Raw genomic sequence first — 18,896 nt, forward strand, 5'->3', positions numbered from 1 at the left:
TGAGCAAACCATACCAACTTTTTTTTCCCCTTTGTTTGAACTGAAGCATAATACAGGAGGAATGACTATGTGAATGTGGTACTTCCCCTTTCTACCATCTATAAGTTATAATTTACTCACACTACTATTGACTCTCTTTTCTTTTTTCCCTCTTTCAAAAAGTGAAATCAAACTGTCAGATTTATTTAAGGAGCTTATTATGAATTGCAGGGCCACTGCTACATAAAATCCTACATATGAGACACACAAAATGGAATGTATTGCAATCTCGATTTCCAAATAAACAAGATAAACACAGTTTATATCAAAGTGCAGTTTGTTCTGACATAGGGGCATCAGAATGTCTGGAATCTGCTTTAACCAATTAAGCCTTTCAAGGCAAAGGAAAAATAAAGCCTTCAGTAAATCCATTGAAGGCACCATCTCCCAGCCTCCCACTGCCTGTTATCGATCTTTTTAAGTGCCGACTAATGAGTCGTATATATACCTGATGGGATGCTCTCACTCCACCACCTCAGAGGGGCTAAACTTACACAAAGAGAGAATCAACTGGGTGGGAGGCAGGGTGGGAGGGCACAGCCGGTCTGATGGCTGCCTTGGACCCTTGAAAACCAACCAGAAAGTCTGTCTCCAGGGAACGCAGCAGACCCGGTTCCCTACTTTCCGTGACAAACCCATTAGTTGGTGTGCAGGAGATTTTTCCATTCAGGTCGCTTCTAGGGCGAACGCTTTTGTTCGCTACCACTCTGTAGTGCGAGAGGAACTAGAGAGACATGCAAAGCAAGCTCGAGGCAGCAGCGTCTTTGCCGCAAAGCATCCCTTTCCCCTCAGCTTTAGCAATTTAGGAAGAACTGAGGTTCTCAGGGGAGGTGGGGTGAGGGGAATGCCAGGAGGAGGGACACATAAATCAGGAGTCCCTGCTTTTATCCTCTACCCACTTGCACTCGCATCGCCACAACTACCCTCCCCCGAAACTATCATCAACACAAGCACTTACGGTATCTACAAATGTGTGGGAGCAGGGGTGGGTGGGGGGCACATTTTCTTTCCTTGCCTTTCCCTAAGACTGAACAGGGTACCAGCCTCCATACCAAAAACACATTAAATAACAAAATCAAATAAACCAAACCCAGTGGATAGCAATTATCTCGAGAAAGAAGCCGCTGCTGGCACCGGCCTGGATTCGCTGCAGTCGGAAGCGGGTGGCTTTCGGTATTGAATTATTAATTTATTTATCCCCCTCGCCGCCACCCCCACGCCGACTGCCAGGCAAGAAATCGCGGCCTCTTCGCTTCCTCTCCGCCCCCACCTTCCAGGAGTCTCCCACTTGGCGGTGGCCGTCGCGTCCCCGGCCCTCTGCGGCAGTGGCGCCGCGCGGGGCGCTCCCACTCGCGCTCGGGCTGGCGCGGCCGCGGGTCCCGGCGGCGGGGTGGGCGGGGGAGGCAGCGGGTGACAGATGTACTCCTCTGACAGCTCTCAGTATCAGCCCAGTGGCTCCCTGCCATTGGCTCAGTGCAATGGACCGGCAACGCCGCTCACTATAATAACACTCATGCCTGCCAGCAGCAGCAACTCCGAGTGCAGGCGCCGAGCGCGGGGGATGCTGCCTCCGCCGCCGCTCCTGCTGCCGCGCAGGCGGCTCCCGCAGCCCCGCTCCGCCCGGCCGCCGCGCGGGCACTGACTCCCGCTCGGCTCCGTTTCGCCGGCCCGGCCCCCTCCTAGCCTGGAATCCTCCCGCGGGGCTCGTCGTCCCGACGCGAATTAGAAGAGAAACAGAGGAGCGAGAGACTGAGGGAGAGCGCGGCGAGCATGCGGAGGCGGGGGAGCCTCGGCGCGCACCACAGAGGGGTGCAGTGAGCCGGTCTCCAGAGGACGTGCCGGGGGCGGCTGCGTGCCCTCGTGGCGGGTCCCCAGCCCACCCTCGCCAGCCCCGGCGCGCTGCGGCTGTGGGCGCGGGGTGCGTGGAAGCGGCGGCTGCGGCGGAGGAGGCGGTGGCTGCCCCATGGAGTGTTACTACATTGTCATCAGCTCCACGCATCTCAGCAACGGACACTTTCGCAACATCAAGGGAGTTTTCCGGGGCCCTCTCAGCAAGAACGGGAACAAAACTCTGGTAATCGCTTCTGTTTTCCTCTCTCTCTCTCATTTTTAAGAGGGCATTTGGAAGATTGAGTTTTTGGAGGTATTGAGATTCAATTTGGTTTATAATTTACTCATTTATTTATCTGGTGGGCGTGGGGTGAGAATTGTGTGTAGAAAAAGGAAGGGGTCTTAGGGAAGCTGTGATCCATGGCTTTCGTTGACACTTCCACAATGCTCTGGACTCTCTCACCTCACTCCATTACGCTGAAGATTACCACAGTCTCTCCTTATTTGAAGCAAATATGTCAACAGGACCTGTTTTAAAAGAAAAGAAAAGAACTCTAACCCCAAGTTACCCCATAACCCCTTTTGTTTGGCTTAGGAGCCTGAAGGTGAATGAGGATGTGGCTGTCTCTGATGGAGGCAGGGAACCATGTGGCTGGTCACAAGGAGGAAGTGGCGGGATTGAGTGATGGTCTGAGAAAGAGTTTGTATTCCAGCTCTTTTCTGAAGGACTGATAGCAAACTTCTCTAGTGAGAAGTTGTCAGTGCTAAGCTTAAGAGTGACTCCAGAACCTTATGCTGTCCACTTTCAGCTATTCTCTGTAAAGTGGTGGTGGATATGTGTGAAGCACTATCACTATGTCACCATTAGAGCCACTAGGGAAAACGTGAGGCAAATAGAACCCAGGCAGTTGCTGGAAGGTTCTCACTGGATCACAGAGCTTCCTTTTTCAGGATCCTAGTCGGAAGAGCACTCCTGATTGGTGGGAGAAGATGTGCTGAGCATTGAGATAGTGCAGGATAATAGCTCCTACCTCTCATCCAAATCCCCCTTTAGCTATAAAACCTCCCTGCAGAACTGACTTTCATGTATTGGTATGTTTGGAGAAGTATACACCTCCATAAAGTAAAAAAGGAAGTAGAATAAAGGCTCATTAGGGTTAGTAATTCAAAGAGTAAAGACAAAGTGAGGTGGCAGTATACAAATGTATGATTCACTGAAGTCTGTGTTTATTAGGAAGCAGGCTCTCTTCTCCTTTCTTACACAGTGGTAACTTACCCTGAATGAGGAGAGTAGAAGTTTAAGGACAGACTCAAATAGTCCAAAAGTAAATATAGCATTCTTGATCGAATTTTCTTTTTGTATTTTAAAATATGTTTCTTTATGAATACAGAAAATATGCTGTGATGTGTTTTCCAAGAATGAAAAGTTCTCATCTAAAGTTTTACGTAAATTCTTGATGCATTTAATTTCATTCTTTTTACCTTGAATCTCTTGGCTAGTTGCTTTCAGTCTACTTAAGACTCTCAAAGCAGGACTAGTTTGTTGCCTTTATTGTTGTTGTAGATGTGGTTGTTGGTTGTTGTTGACCAAAAGAAAGTGAAAATACTCTTCTGCAGTCTTCTTTAGTAGAGTACCACAAACAGCAGTAGCCAAAGTCTAAAGGAATTGTTGAAATTGTTCTGGCCCCACTTAGAGAAGTCAATTATGTAGGAACGTAAAATTTTGGGGAAAAAACTTTCAGTTTGAAGAAAGTACACACTGTTTTTTCAATTAAATTTCACTTACGGTAAAAGGCAAACTTAATGCACAAGTTTTCATTTCCATACTTGCAACCATGGTGTAGGTGATAAAGCTCACAGTGGGGTTTATAGAAAAAAAAAGTTATTTGCCATACCTCAACTTGTTAAAATTCTATAGGTCTTGATTCGCAAGTTAATCTTAGGTTCTAACAATGGTTGAATTTGCTTATGCTGATGTGTTTGTTGTGTGTTTGGAGTTGGTTCATTCTTTATGACTTATATTTACAAAAGGTAGGTTAAAGTCTAGATTTGCCATTGTAATCTTGTGAGTAAATTGGGTGCTAAAAAACAGCTATCTAAATGAGATGGATAAACCTAAATATAGACAAACATCAGAAAGAACAAACAAAGATAAAAAGGCTTTGAAATAACTCCATAATTACCTTAGTTATCATGAAAGAGACTTCAGGCACTTCTGAGCTAGTCCTTCCAGATGATGTTAAAACTGCCCAAGTTTGTATTTCCTGTGTATGAGAGTTGCATTGACTGAAAAGAAGTAAATTTTCATATATGATGTGAATATATTTGAAACTACTTCTTTACAATATAATACATTAATCTATTATATGTGCTTTCTAGATGTCTTCTCATGAGTATAATTATGGAAAATGATGAGATTTATGCCTGTCTTTAAGTATAACAGAAAAGATTCTAGATCTGTTCATAAATTAATGATTTTAATTTTAAAAAGAACTGTCTATACTTAGCCCAAAATGATTCTTTATAGCACAGAGGATGCTGTGAGCACTTACATATATACTAAAACATACTGTCACTTAAAAATAGGAAACTGGATCTGAAACTTCTAAGAATTAGCAACTTCAATGAGAAATACAAACATCATCTTAAAAGGTATATATGGCACATTTATAAATTTTCAAGTAAGAATTTATGCTTATCATGGTTCTACAGCTTAATTTTTTATTTTTTAAATTGACAGATAAACTTATCTGTGTTTATCGTGTACAATGATTTTAATCCCAGTTTTATGGAGTAATAATTATGATATCTTTCCTACTTTATTTTATATTTTATTTTAATATATTTGAATTTTGCCATTAGAAATCATCACATTTTTGTATTTTGAATTGCGTACCAAGTTCTAAGGATTTTGATAGCATGGCAAATGTTTTTTTCTTACTTCGGGGAAGTGCAACCCTTAAACATAAAATTACTCAGCGAAAAGGTACTTTGATTTCTCCAAGACCTTTTAGTTACTTTCTATCAATAGAACTTAATGGCTATTTGAGAAATTTTTAAATTCAAATTTAAAAAATAATTTTATAATCTCTGAAAAATTACAGGATTAATTTAAGATAGCCTGTAACTGTTAATACAGTCTTCTTTTATGAGTTAGATGTTACTTACAAAATAACCAGGGTACTTCATATTTTATTGCCAGTGATTAATTGCTTTAATCCTAAATCCAGAATGTAATCCTGCCATTCATATTGAGAAGATAGTCAAAATATATAGTCCCTTCTCTAGGTCATATCGTGTCACGCAAACATAGAGTTTTGGAAAATAACGACGTTCTTGAAGACTAAGCCTCTTGTTAATGTTGACCCTATTTATGAGCTTTTAAATATATTCCTTTTGCCAATTCTAATGAAAAATATGTAAATTTTCTTTTTGCAATGTCTTACAAGTAAAAAGAAAAGTCAATCTGTTTATCATGATTTCTGTTAAAAACTGTAACATATCTGTGATATAGCTTTAATTTCATGGAACAAGAAGTAAGTGAATATTTCATAGTTCTCCAGAATATTTCTGGATAAGTTATAGAGCTTAACAGAAATGAATAAAGTTTATCTTCCATCTAATCTCATTCTTTTTATTTAGATTTTCCCAATTAACCATTGTGTAAGCAATTGCTTACTGAATAAAGACATTTAGGTACATCTTTTTTTGCAGTTGATTTACAAAGTTTATTTGTCTTAATTATATAGTTAAATAAATACAGAATATTTCTGTATATTACATATTTAACATGGAATTTAAATATTCCTTTAATCACTTTAATATGTAATTTGGGATTTGTCTTGGGAAACTTGGAAATCATTACTAATTTGTTCATTACATTTTGTTAGTTGGTCAGCATTTTAGTATCTTATAATAACATTATATCTCTTTCACTGACTATGGAATTCAAAAGAATCAGTGATGGTTTTGAGGTCATACAGGGAGTCAATATTATCAAGCAGATTTCCTGACTCCAGACATATTTCCTTTATAATTTATATGCCAAATTATGGAATCTCTAGGGATCATTTTGATAATATGACTAAGAGATGGTATTGTGCTATCTGTTTGGTTGAAGGCACTTTATTTTTCCAATTATCTCCAGATATGGATAAATAGTGCCAGAGTCATAGAATAATTTGTTTAAATTTGTTTTACTACTCATCCTCCATATGCAAATATCACTCATTTCTGTCGGGCCTAAAGGCCTTCTTTCTGTAGGCTGCCCTCCATTTCTAATATATGAAATACTACATTCGGCAAGAAAAGAAATGTTAATTTACTAATCGGTTCACAAAATATTTGTTATTTAGTTCATTCAAATTTATTGAGGTGCCTCAATTACAAAGCACTGTTCTAGGCACCATAGGCTCTGTATTATGCACTAAATAATACATGCTAAGAAGCATTTTGGGCTGCTCTTGTTCACTTTGAATCTGTTGAAAAAATATTCACATCTTTTGACATGTTTGTAGGTTTCTTGTCACTCAGGACGTTGTGATGTGTGTTAATTTTGAAAAACCTGAAAAAATTCTGTTATTTCCCTTGTGTATGTAGGAACTCACTAAAATTAGGCAGGCTTTTGAAACACTATTTGGCCTTTTGTTTTAGTTTTCATTATTGAATATAACTTACTTTTCATATAATTCCCTTGAACATTTTCTAAATCTCTTGGGAAATGTAATTTAAAAGACTTCTCATCGAAACCCATTTAGGTGACGCTGAAATGTAATTTAAAAGACTTCTCATCGAAACCCATTTAGGTGACGCTTTAAGAGTATGCATGTAAGACTGAAGAGATCAACTGGTGAATAGGTGCTGTTGGAAAAGTTATTATTTTTTAGGTTAATGTCCTCAAGAGAGCTCAGGGGTGAGGGTGGATTAGGGTGAGATCCTAATATATCTTCAGACTTTCCCACTTTATAAACTTCTTCACACAAGCAGTCCAATTATATATTCTTCCAAATTTCATTTAAACTCTTATGTATTCAATATTGAAGACCATCTTGTGTCTCAATTTTCTGAACTTAAGGTGTCATATATTCTTGCTCTGTTGGTTTTGAATTCTAGTGAAACTTTTACTACATGTCCTTTTTCAGAACACATTATTCTAGTAAGGAAAATAACTGATATTTGAATTATTGTTATAACACAAACATGTAAGCACTATTTTAAGGCAAATGTCAAATAATATTCATGATTACCACACACTTTTGTTAATTCATTAAATATTGAGTTATTTTAGATAACTGAAATTTGGATAGCGACGTAATGTCTTGACTTCTCACTTCTGCACCAATAGTTTCAGGTTATCGATGACTGCAATTACATTTTTAATGAAAATACAGATCAGCGAGAATTTCAGGGATGGCCTAGTCCAGAGGTTTAATGGAGTTATATTCAGGGCCAAATTCAGGCTGCCAAATTAGTTTGTTCAGTATGCACAGTGTTTTAAAATACTTGGATTGAAATGCAGTTGGAAGAAGACGCTTCTCCGTTTTCCACTGTCTACACTACATTCTGTTGCTATGTAGGCTATTCAGTTGCTTACGTGACTTTCCTGACCATTGAAGGCACTTCAGTTTTCCATACCTTGCTTAGTTCAAGGACCGAAGTTTACCTATGTGAAGATAGAAGTATTTCTGTCGTTATATTTTCTTCTGTAGTAACTGTTTGGCATATATTGGTTGAAGTGAATTAACAGTATTCTCCAGGTCAAATATCTAGGATCTCTATCATAATAAGAAATATACAGGGATTTCAGAGTGATCAATTTTTGCATTTTAAAATTGCAAACTTTTACTTAGGCTACTGGTATTTTTGGTATTTTGCTGTTGTTTTTGACCTCAAAACATTAATTTAGAATTTAATTTTATGCTTTAATATATACTTAAATAAACATGTTACATTTATATACCATATTTGGGAAATGGTTTGTTAAAAGTATTATACATAGTGTAAATCATATGTAAATAATTGTGCTAATGATGCAGCGTTGAAATAATTTCCTATCGTGCCCGTTTAACTGAGATAGTACTGTTGAAGGGACTTGCTGTTAGGAGTTTAGTAATCCTTTTGAAAAAAGATAACAGTTATAATCTATGGTGTGCTGCAACAAATATTTATGAAGAAATTACTTATATTTGTTTATCACATTTTTATATTGCTAACCACAATAATAAATATAATTGTGTTAGTTTCTCTTTCTGAAAATTTTAACCTAAACCATTTGATCTGTTTTATCTCATTCTAAATTATCTACTGTATCTGAGAAAATGTTACAATACATAGTAGGCCCTTCATATCCGTGGATTCTCATTCATGAATTCAACCACTGTGGGTACTTTGAGTATCTCAAATACTCAAAAAAGAAAAAAAGCACATTGTATTTGTACTTAACATGTATAAACATTTTTTTTTCTTGCCATTATTCCCTAAATAATACAATATAACAACAGTTTACATAGCATTTACATTTTACTGGGCATTAGAAATAATCTTATCTCCAGATAATTTAAAGAATAAGGGACGATGTGCATAGACTATATGTAAATACTATACCATTTATGTAAGGGACCTGAGAATCTGTGAATTTTGATATATATCCTAGGGGGATCTTAGACCCACTTCCCCATGGATATGCAGAGATAACTGTATACTGTATTATGATAGTGTCTTTAAGTAGCCATGATTCATTATTTTTATAAACATATTACAGTACACTTTCTATTACAATATAAGATTAAGAGGAGTAATAAATAATTAAAAATCAGTCATGGTTGTCAAAGTAAACAAAGTCCATTACCTGAGGTATTACTCTGAATTCTTTCATAATGGTTTGGCACCACTGGAAGAAAGTTACATACTTTTCTACCTGTAAGTACATTTAATATACTGATTGTTTATGATGTCAATGCTGTGCTCAAATTATAAGAAAACATTTTTTCTTAAATAGTATTTGAAAAATTACGTGTATTAAACATGATGGCTAGCTTTATGTGTCACCTGGAATAGTAGCGTATTGGTCCATTCTCACACTGCTATAAAGATAGTACCCGAGACCAGGTAATTTATAAAGAAAAGAGGTTTAATTGACTCACATTTCCACATGGCCTTAGAAAACTTACAATCGTGGTGGATGGTGAGGGAGAAGCAAGGACCTTCTTCCCTTGGTGGTAGGAGAGAGAAGTGCAAACAGGGGAAATGCCAAACGCTTATAAAATTATCAGTTCTAGTGAGAGCTCACTTACTATCCCAAGAACAGCACAGGGGAAACTGCCCCTATGATCCAGTCACTTCCCTCCCTCAGCACCTGAGGATTACAATTCAAGATGAGATTTGGGTGGGGACACAGAGCCAAGTTATATCATGTAGCCAGTTATTTAATCAAATTCTAATGTAGGTATTGCTGTGAAGGTATTTTGTAGATACACTTAATGTCTACAACCAGTTGATTTTAAGTAAAGGAGATTACTCTTGAGGATGTGGTTTAGCCTGATAACCAGTTGAAAAAATCTAAGAGCAAAACTGAGGTTTTCTGGAGAAGAAATTCTACCTGAAAACTTCTGTAGCAACTCCTACTTGAGTTTCCAGCCTGCAGGCACTGCCTTCACATTTAAGATTTACCAGCTCCTACAATCACTGAGTCAGTTTGTTAAAATAAATCATATGTGCATCTACACACACACACACACACACACACACACACACACACACATCATATTGTTCTTATGTGTCTGGAGAACCTTAACCCTTAACTGATACAGTGAAAATCAGTTTATAATGTTTCTTTTATAAGGAGCTAACTAAATGTTTGAAATGTAAATTCCATTTGGATTTAATAGGAAATCGATGCATTAATGTTGATAACTATATAGGTTTAAAATTGATAGACCTGATTGTGGAATTTTTCTGCTATTTTATATACAGGTTTACAGTAACTTTATCTGAAGTGTTTGTCTGGATTACAATTTCTCTCTCTCAATCAACACACCTCAAGCATCTAAAACAACCTCTATGTAAAATGGAGTTATTCTTATCTGTTCAACCCCAACAGCTTACTACAAATGTTTATTGTACTTGAAGAAAGTCAAGCTCTTTCTGTATTAGATAAAATATTGTATTAGTCTGTTCTCATGCTGCTATAAGGACGTAACTGAGACTAGGCAATTACAAAGGAAAAAGGTTTAATTGACTCACAGTTCTGCATGTCTGCGGAGGCCTCAGGAAACTTACAATCACGGCAGGAGGGGAAGCAAACACACCCTTCTTCCCATGGTGCTGGGAAGGAGAAGTGCCGAGCGAAGGGAGAGAAAAGCCACTTATAAAACGATCAGATCTCATGAGAACTCACTATTATGAGAACAGCATGAGGGTAACTGCCCCCATGATTCAGTTTCCTCCCACCAGGTCCCCTCCCGTTCCACCTCCATGACATGTGGTGATTATGGGAACTACAATTCAAGATGAGATTTGGGTGGGGATACAGCCAAACAATATCAAATATATCTTTTAAAGTTAATTTCAAAAGTTTATACTTTGTTAGCCTGAATTTAAGCAAATGAGCTTTAAATTGAGGTTATGTAAAATGAAGGACGTTCATTTTACAAAACAAAATTTCTTCATGAAATGTACAAAATATGTACAGAGTTATATCAATGTCCACCAGCCAGAGATACCAGGACATAACTCTAGTTGAATCACGTTAGGAACATTGGTATTTGTTGAAATGAGGTTAAATGCACACCATGGAGAACCTTGATGCATCTCTTGAAGAGAGTATAAGGGGTAGTTCTTTAGGATTTGGGATTGTGCAAGGTGTATTTTCTGGAGAGTTTACTAAAACATTTTTAAATTCTGGATTGGATACTGTGATAAATAAAAGACAATTCTATATTGGGTATCTTAGGACTTTCTATCTAGGAGCAAAGAGAAACAAAGTGGGGTAGGGCTGTAATTGGTGAAAAAGAAGCTTTCCTCATAATGACTGGCAGAGGGAGATGCTGGGTAACAAAAACAGTGTTTTTGGTAATGTATATGCTCAAATGTGATTGTGGAGTGGACTTGTTATTGTTAAGCTTCATCACAGTCATAGGGTGACCTTGTCTGATATTCGTGTATCATGAAACTCCTTATATTTGACAAGAGAATATCATGCCTCACTCTTAGATCCAGACAAGCTCCTACCCATCAGTTCTTGAGAGCTGCTTTTTCCTTTCTCAGATATGACCATGAGATAGATGGTTGCAAAAGGGAGGGAAGGAGGACAAGCTGATAAGAGAGATTATTTCAGGGACGTGAGATCCAAAGCTGAGAACTTTTAGGAATGAGTTAGGTGTCAAGATGGAGCAAAGAGGGCTTGTGCCACTTATTACCACACTAGTATAAGGAGTTTGGAGATAAAACATCCACCTCTGGAGACAGATATAGGGTAAATAGTGTTTTCGGGAGAAACAGGCTTCACTTAAAACAAACAAACAAACAAAAAAATAGTTTAACTTCAGTGAAAAGTTTGAATCTACAGAATTTTTTTGATAACAGACACTTATGAATTCAAGTAAAACATAGTCCAAGAGTTTTAGGATACGTAGAAATATAGACATTTGTGTCAGAAAAGAGGATGTAACCTAGCCATATGGAGAATAAAGTTCAGGTAATGAGGAAGAGTTTGGGAGTTCTTGAACAATGTCACTGGAGACACAGAGTAGGATAAAATTGGTTCTGACAATCATACTATTGGTAGTAGCAGCAGTGGAGTGGTGGAGGGAAACAGAGGTAGGACTGTATGGGCAGCACTCAGAATTTTGAGACTCACCATTGACTACTGCTGTGACTCTGAATAATGCATGACCCTTTCTCTGAGCTTCAGAGTTCTCTCCTGACTCCTGCTGAAGTGTTCTGACAGAGGGGCATGGTTACTCCTAGTGCACAGAATTTCTCCCAGATTTGACCACAACGAGTTAAAATTATTAACAACAATTCAAAAATTAACTCTTTGCCTTTGATTGGGCTTCCATAACAAATTAATATAGACTGGGTGGCTTAAACAACAGATACTTATTTCTCATAATTCTGGAGTCTGGGAAGTCCTAGATCAAGTTCCTAGCTGATTCCATGTCTGGCGAGGACCTTCTTCCTGGTTTGCATGTGGCTGTCTTCTCATAGCATTCTCACATGATGGAGGACAGAGAGGGAGATTAGTTATTGTGTCTCTTCTTATGAGGGAAGAAATCGCACACACGAAGGTTCCACCCCCATGACCCAATGATCTCCCAAAGGCTTCATCTTCTAATACCATCACATTGGAAGTTAGGATTTCAGCATATGCATTTTGGGGGATACAGAAGTCCCATTCATAGCACCCATCTATATTGTCTTGTGTGTGCCCCTCAGAGAGGAAACACCTAAAGAATGAAAAGTAGAGGGTTATTGTTTGAATATGTCCCCCAGAAGCTCATGTTTTGTAAAAACTTCATCCCCACTGCAGCAGTGTTGATAGGTGGGACATTTGGGAGATGATTGGGTCATAAGAGCTCTGCCCTCATGAATGAAGTAATTCGTTCATAGGTTGATAGATTAATGGTCTGTCTGGGGGGGGGGGTGTTTATTATTTTAAAAAATGGATCTGTTATAAAAATCAATTTGGCTGTTACTCGTAAGTCCACTTGCAATGTGATGCCCTGTGCTGCCTCTGGACTCTGCAGAGAGTCCCCACCAGTAAGAAGCTTGTCACCAGATGCAGTCCAAACCCTTTACCTTTGATGTTCCAGCCTTGACAACTGTAAAAAACAACTTTTTAAATGTATTGTCCAGTCTCAAGTATTCTTTTATAGCAACAGAAAACAGACTAAGACATCAGAGTGAGTAAGTTTTGTTGCAAAGACTTTAGAAAAAGCCTGAAACTCTGGGAATTGCCAAAGACTTTTAGATTGGTTATGGAAAGCAGAATATTTGAAGTCAGTAAGTTAATAGGAAGGAAGTGAGACTAGTTGCAGAAAAGGAATGGATTTAATGAGAAGTGTGTAGTGATTTTTTTTTTTACAACTGGTCAAGAACAAAAAGATGGAATTATATGTAGATTCTGTCTTTGTTTAGTAAAAATGTCTCAAGTGGCATAATCTAGTGACTCCCAAGAAAGCATCAATGGAAACACTGTAAAATTACATTTGTGTTACCTCCTTAAAAAGGTTATATTAGCAAAATACCATTCCTTGGTGAAGACATTCAATGTCTGTACATTTATAGTTGAGAAGAAAATGACTATTTTTACTCCAGAATTGTGTTCTTGCACCCAATTTAGCAAGAAAGTCTACTACAACCAGTCACTTGTGTTATGACCTGGGTAGCGTTCACCTCTCTCCCTGTCAGTTATGTTATCTTTAGATAAAGGATATGATAATAAAATTAACTATGTATGGATTTACATAATTTGGACACTATTGCTATTGAACCATGCCCACATTTCCTTATTTTCTCAGTGTCTTAGTCTATTTGAGCTGTTATAAGAAAATACCACTGATTGACTGGCTTACATAGAACAGAAATGTATTTCTCACAGTTCTAGAGGCTGGGAATTCCAAGATTAAGGTACCAATTTTGTGTCTGGTGAATCAGACTTCTTCCTATATTGGGGAAGTGGGCAAAGGAATTCTCTAGGCCTCTTTTATAAGGGCGCTAATCTGTTATGAGGGTGGGGTTCTCATGACCTAATTACCTTCCAAAGTCCTCATCTCTGATGCCATCACATTGGGGCTTAGAATTTCAACATATACTTTTTTGGGGGGTGGCGGCAAACATTTAGAACATAGCTCTTAGCTTACCTGTGGCATTTCTTACATATTTATGCATATCCCGAGAATGCATAAAATCTTAAATATGTGCTGAACCCTAAATATTTTAGATTATGAAGACATGAAAATCATAAGGAAACCCTCAGATATCAGTCATTGCCATGACTCATAAAGTTCATGGAACAATGGGAAGCTTGTTTTTTTGGGAAACTTAGAAATTCTTTTAATTCTCTTCAATAATAATTTTAATAGCTATGATTCCCTTGCAATGTCTTCTAAGATTACTGAAGTTCTGATGCTACAAAATTAATATTTACACTAGGGGGCGACATAACATTTCCTCTTCTTTTCGAAAAGATAGGCATAGTAATCAACCATAGATTAGTAACATTGTCAAATATACTTATCACAATTTTATTAGGAAAGAGTCACTTTAAATTTTATTAGCCAGAAAGTCAATATAAGAAGGCAACATGGGGGTGATGCGTTTGCTGTGTACTTTGTTTGTATACTTCACCTAGTGATTATTTTTGGCCATTATCTATTTCAGTCACATGTGATACATGGAGAAGATATTGCTGACATAGAGTTGATGACCAATTGTATCTTTCTTAGATGTCACTCCTGGCTGTAAAAGTATCAGTCTTCCTATTGAAGCGGATGTTTTTAGGGTTTTTTTTAGTTTCTTAAACCTTTTATGATTCTTAATACCTAATTTGCTTTAATGTCATAGCTAATTAATCATTACATTTGATTGAAATGTTCATGGAGTACATTATTAACCAAAATAAAGGTTGACTGTGATGATAGTTACTTGCTGAAAGAATATCTAAAATATGAAATAATATGTGAACCTTTGAAAACTATTTCTTATTTTCATGATTGCCATAAGTGATATCATATAAATAGAAAACAAAGTTGAAAAATATCTGAGATCCAAATTTTCAAACTTTATTAAAATTTAATGAAATTTTCTTCATAACAATTGGTATTATATTTCTAGGGAAAGAGTACAGATTGTATAAAATTATACAAACTTTTCTGTTTGTATTACCAATCACTGGGAAATTATTGGTTCAACATGAAAGATGTAATTTTTTTTTTTTTTTTTGAGACGGAGTCTTGCTCTTGTCGCCCAGGCTGGTGTGCAGTGGTGTGATCTTGGCTCACTGCAACCTCTGCCTCTTGGGTTCGAGCAGTTCTCCTGCCTCAGCTGAGTAGCTGGGATTACAGACTCCCACAACCAAGCCCGGCTAATTTTCGTATTTTTAGTAGAGACAGGGTTTCTCCATGTTGGTCAGGCTGGTCTTGAACTCCTGACCTCAGGTGATCTGCCCACCTCAGCCTCCCAAAGGATGTAATTTTTATGGATGAGGACTGAAAGGAGTTGATGTTATGATACATACTGCTACTCAAAAACACACAAAGCTATTTCACAGATAGACTGATAGTAATAGAATTTCAGATGGAGTTTATCACTTATTGCTGTGCTGAAGAGCCACATTGAAGACAATCTATTTCCATATTATTCCACAGTAAAGGGTTAAGTAAATAATAATAAATCAAAACTAAATGGATCTTCGTGCAGCAGCTAGCATTATATAAGCTCAATTTGATTAAATAAGAAACATTTGGAGACTGAGGATATTGTTGTTTCCTTATAATGTTAAATTGCCTTAATTAAAATACTATACCGCAATTTAACTCACATATGATATTGTATGAACAAGTATTTGCCTTTCAGGCATCAAACACTCCAACTATTTTGACTCATTAGCAAGGTGCTGATATAATTCTATGAAGTATAGAAACTGTGTAGAGAATGAGACATTCTCCTCTTTTCTCTTAGAACCCTTCATAAAATAAGTCTCTAAATGTTTCTTACTTAATCAATCACCATGGAATACTATGCAGCCCTAAAAAAGGATGAGTTCATGTCCTTTGCAGGGATATGGATGAAGCTGGAAATCATCTAACGTAGGTGACGGGTTGATGGGTGCAGCAAACCACCATGTCACATGTATACCTATGTAACACAACTGCACATTCTGCACATGTATCCCGGAACTTAAGTTATAATAATAAAAAAAGAATAATTGGGTGATGGTACATCCAGGTTTGCCAAAGATAGTCCCAGTTTATGCTGTTGTCCTGGCATTATTAATAATGGCACTGCCTTTAACTCTCACAATTAACTTGAATGATAACTTATATGGTCACCCTGCTGGAAAAAAAAATTACCACAGTAACAGAAACCTACTTGAAGTGATGCCTCTTTTTCTATTCTGGCTTGAATTCTGCATTCTTTGAGGATATGTAGACTCATGACAGAATCCTATCTACAGATGATGTATTTCATATTATTTTTGGCTTTTTTTTTTTTTTTTAAACAATCTCAAGCCCAATAATAGGCAGTGATATAAGGAATGTAGTTCCTTTCTCCCCACTTTCTGGCAAGTTAAGTTTAGCCACCTGATACAAGAAGGGACATTCAGAGGTAGGATGGCACAAGACACAGGGTCCACTGGAGATCACTGGAAGCAGCTGCAGCAGAGCTAAGAGAAGAGAGTCCCAGCTAATGTTCAGTCACCACACACTAACACCATCAGTGAAATGTTCCTGGGCCTGAAGAGCCAGCTGTGTTGTTCCTAGCTGACTATTTAAGTGACAGAACTTGGCTCAAGCATTGACAGTTTTGGTTCCTCAATAAGCCTGATTCAACAGGGTCACCTTTGAATCTGTCCTCCACCTTTCCAATAAACCTATTTTATGCATCATTCAAAGAGTTAATTTTTTTTTTCTGAGAAACATGACTAGATTTGGGAAAAATACAGTATTTTATTTTATTTTATTTTATTTCAATATTTTCTGGGTTTTCCAGAGTTTTCATGTGTTTCACACCTTCCTTTGCTTCCCACCATTCCCCTTTCCATTTGGAACCAGAGAGACCTGAGTTTGAATTCTAGCTGTGTAACCTGAGCCAGTTATTTAACCTCTTTTTTGTTTCTGTTTCTTTGTCCGTAAATAGCAAAAACTACAATTAATTTTAGTCCCTGCTGTACACCAAATGTTATCTTGAATATATTATACATATTATATGTAATTACTACTGAAATACTCTAAGATGCATATGTGTGAATGGCATTGTTGTAAAGATTAAACAATATAAGGGAAGTGTCATTTTCAGTGTCTGGCATATAATAAAAGCTATTATTTTTACAATTATTGCCATCTTATAGAAGAGTTATTGTTCTTCTCTTCCAAAGCTAGTAAATGGACGTGTGCTTTTCAGACAGAGCATAAGAGCTGCCAAATAAATAGGGAATAGGTGCTTTAGGGAGTCCAGGGAAATAAAGGTCAGGGAATTGTTCATAAAATTTAGTGTCTATATATAGCCTATAAGTAGATTCCGTAGTTTATTCTATGCAGGAAAATAAAGTTCTATGGGGCGCAGATTCCAAAAATAATTGGTCATAAATATCACCTGAAAGTTTAGAAAATGTAACATCTTGGACCTCATTTCATAGGTACTAAATCTTAATATCTGTGGGTATGGTGCAGGAATCTAGCTTTCCTAAGTGCCCCCAGATGACTCTTGCTGTTATAGGATAAAATACATGTGGTTTGGCTTCAATGAACTTGTTCCTGAAGAATGTTTGGATGCCACACATTCATATTTAGTATGAGAGATGAGGCCCTCCCCTCATCATTTTCTTAGGTTCTCTTTTCTCCACTCCTTACCCTCTCACCACCTACAATAAATCTTTTAGAAAATTAGCTATACATTTGTTTCATTATAAAAAACAGAGAAGATAAATTTTAAAAACTTGAAAAAATTGTAGTTATAATATAGTTAAAGGACATAACTTTAAAATTTAATAGAATCTAACATCTACAGAATGGGTGGAAATGTAAGACTGTACTTTGTAAGCAGAATAAATCTAGTTCCAGGTTAAGCTTCACGAGAAAATTTAGTTAACTTGGCCAATTTCCTTTTCAACAGTGCTTTAATGTCTTAGTTTATGCAGAAATTAGGGTATAATAATGCATTCATAGTATTCAGTAATTTTCAGTGTATGCTGTTTTTAAAAACTGTTATGTTGAATAACAAAGCAAATGATTGAGACAATAAATTTGTTTAAACATCATGTAATTTGAAAAATGAAAAGATATAAAAGTAAATAGCTTTATGAACAGCAGAATAAATCCATGGTGTTTTTATAGAAAGTATATCTAAGATTTAAAAATTGAGAGCCTGAATTTATAAATAAAATAACTTATACCAATTATTTTATTTTAAAATGCAGTATAAGTACTCTTAAGTCATTTTTGGATATATGGAACTTTCATCATTGTTTAGAATTTTTACTTATATTGTGAATATGATGTCTTAGGAATCAATTCTACTTTAATAATTGTGTGGTTAAGTCAATTATTTAATATAGTTTTATAAATATTCTAAATGCCTTTTATTAATCTTCTCTAAATCGTATTTTCAAATCATTAAAACAAATCCACAGACTTTAAATTAATTTCTCACATATTGAGCACTTATTCTTTGTTAGGTCCATTGATAAAAATTTACATAAAATATGTCAAACATTGCAGCAACTATTTAATTTGATATTATTATAATTGCCATTTTACAAATGAGAAAACTTAGTGTTTAGAGGTTACATCTTATCCAATGACATCTATTTTGTCTTTAATTTATACATGTGTTGTGGACACTACAGAATGGACAAGAATACTAAGACTTTAACATATGTGTGTTTATATTTAGTCCATTGTGTTTAGTTTATCTTACAAGTAATAAATAATATGCATTCTCATATCCTAGAAAATATGGCTATGCCCAGTTATTGAGATTAGAATTCAGAAACACATTTATAAATCATTCAATATTGCCTCCAAATATCATGGTTTAATTTGCAAAAATAATTTGCTCTTTCATTTATTTTTCTATTTTTGGTATAAACATCCGGATACTTAATTAAAATTGGCATTATTGCCTATTTATTAACTTACCAAAAAAGTTTTTAAGAAGGACATTTTCTGGTTTGTTTTTCTCCTTATTACAGGTAATTCAGCAGAAGCCAATCAATTAGGTTATATAAGCACGAAGTAGCGTGTTTCGTGTACATTATATATTGCACCAACATAGGAAAAAAGATTATTTAGTAACAGATATGATTT

At 36.5% G+C, this 18,896-nt stretch overlaps 1 protein-coding gene across 1 annotated transcript in view; it reads left to right on the top strand.

Moving 5' to 3' along the window:
- Positions 1–1,570: 1,570 nt before the first annotated feature.
- Positions 1,571–18,896, top strand: part of ZNF804A (zinc finger protein 804A) — a 348,960-nt gene continuing 331,634 nt past the window's right edge. The window contains exon 1 of the mRNA XM_001103182.5: positions 1,571–2,113. Within this exon, the coding sequence (XP_001103182.3) occupies positions 2,003–2,113 (111 nt within the window). The 5' untranslated portion in view covers positions 1,571–2,002. The remainder of the gene's footprint in view (positions 2,114–18,896) is intronic.

This window comes from Macaca mulatta, chromosome 12 (assembly GCF_049350105.2).
Source record: "Macaca mulatta isolate MMU2019108-1 chromosome 12, T2T-MMU8v2.0, whole genome shotgun sequence".
Taxonomy (NCBI): Eukaryota; Metazoa; Chordata; class Mammalia; order Primates; family Cercopithecidae; genus Macaca; species Macaca mulatta.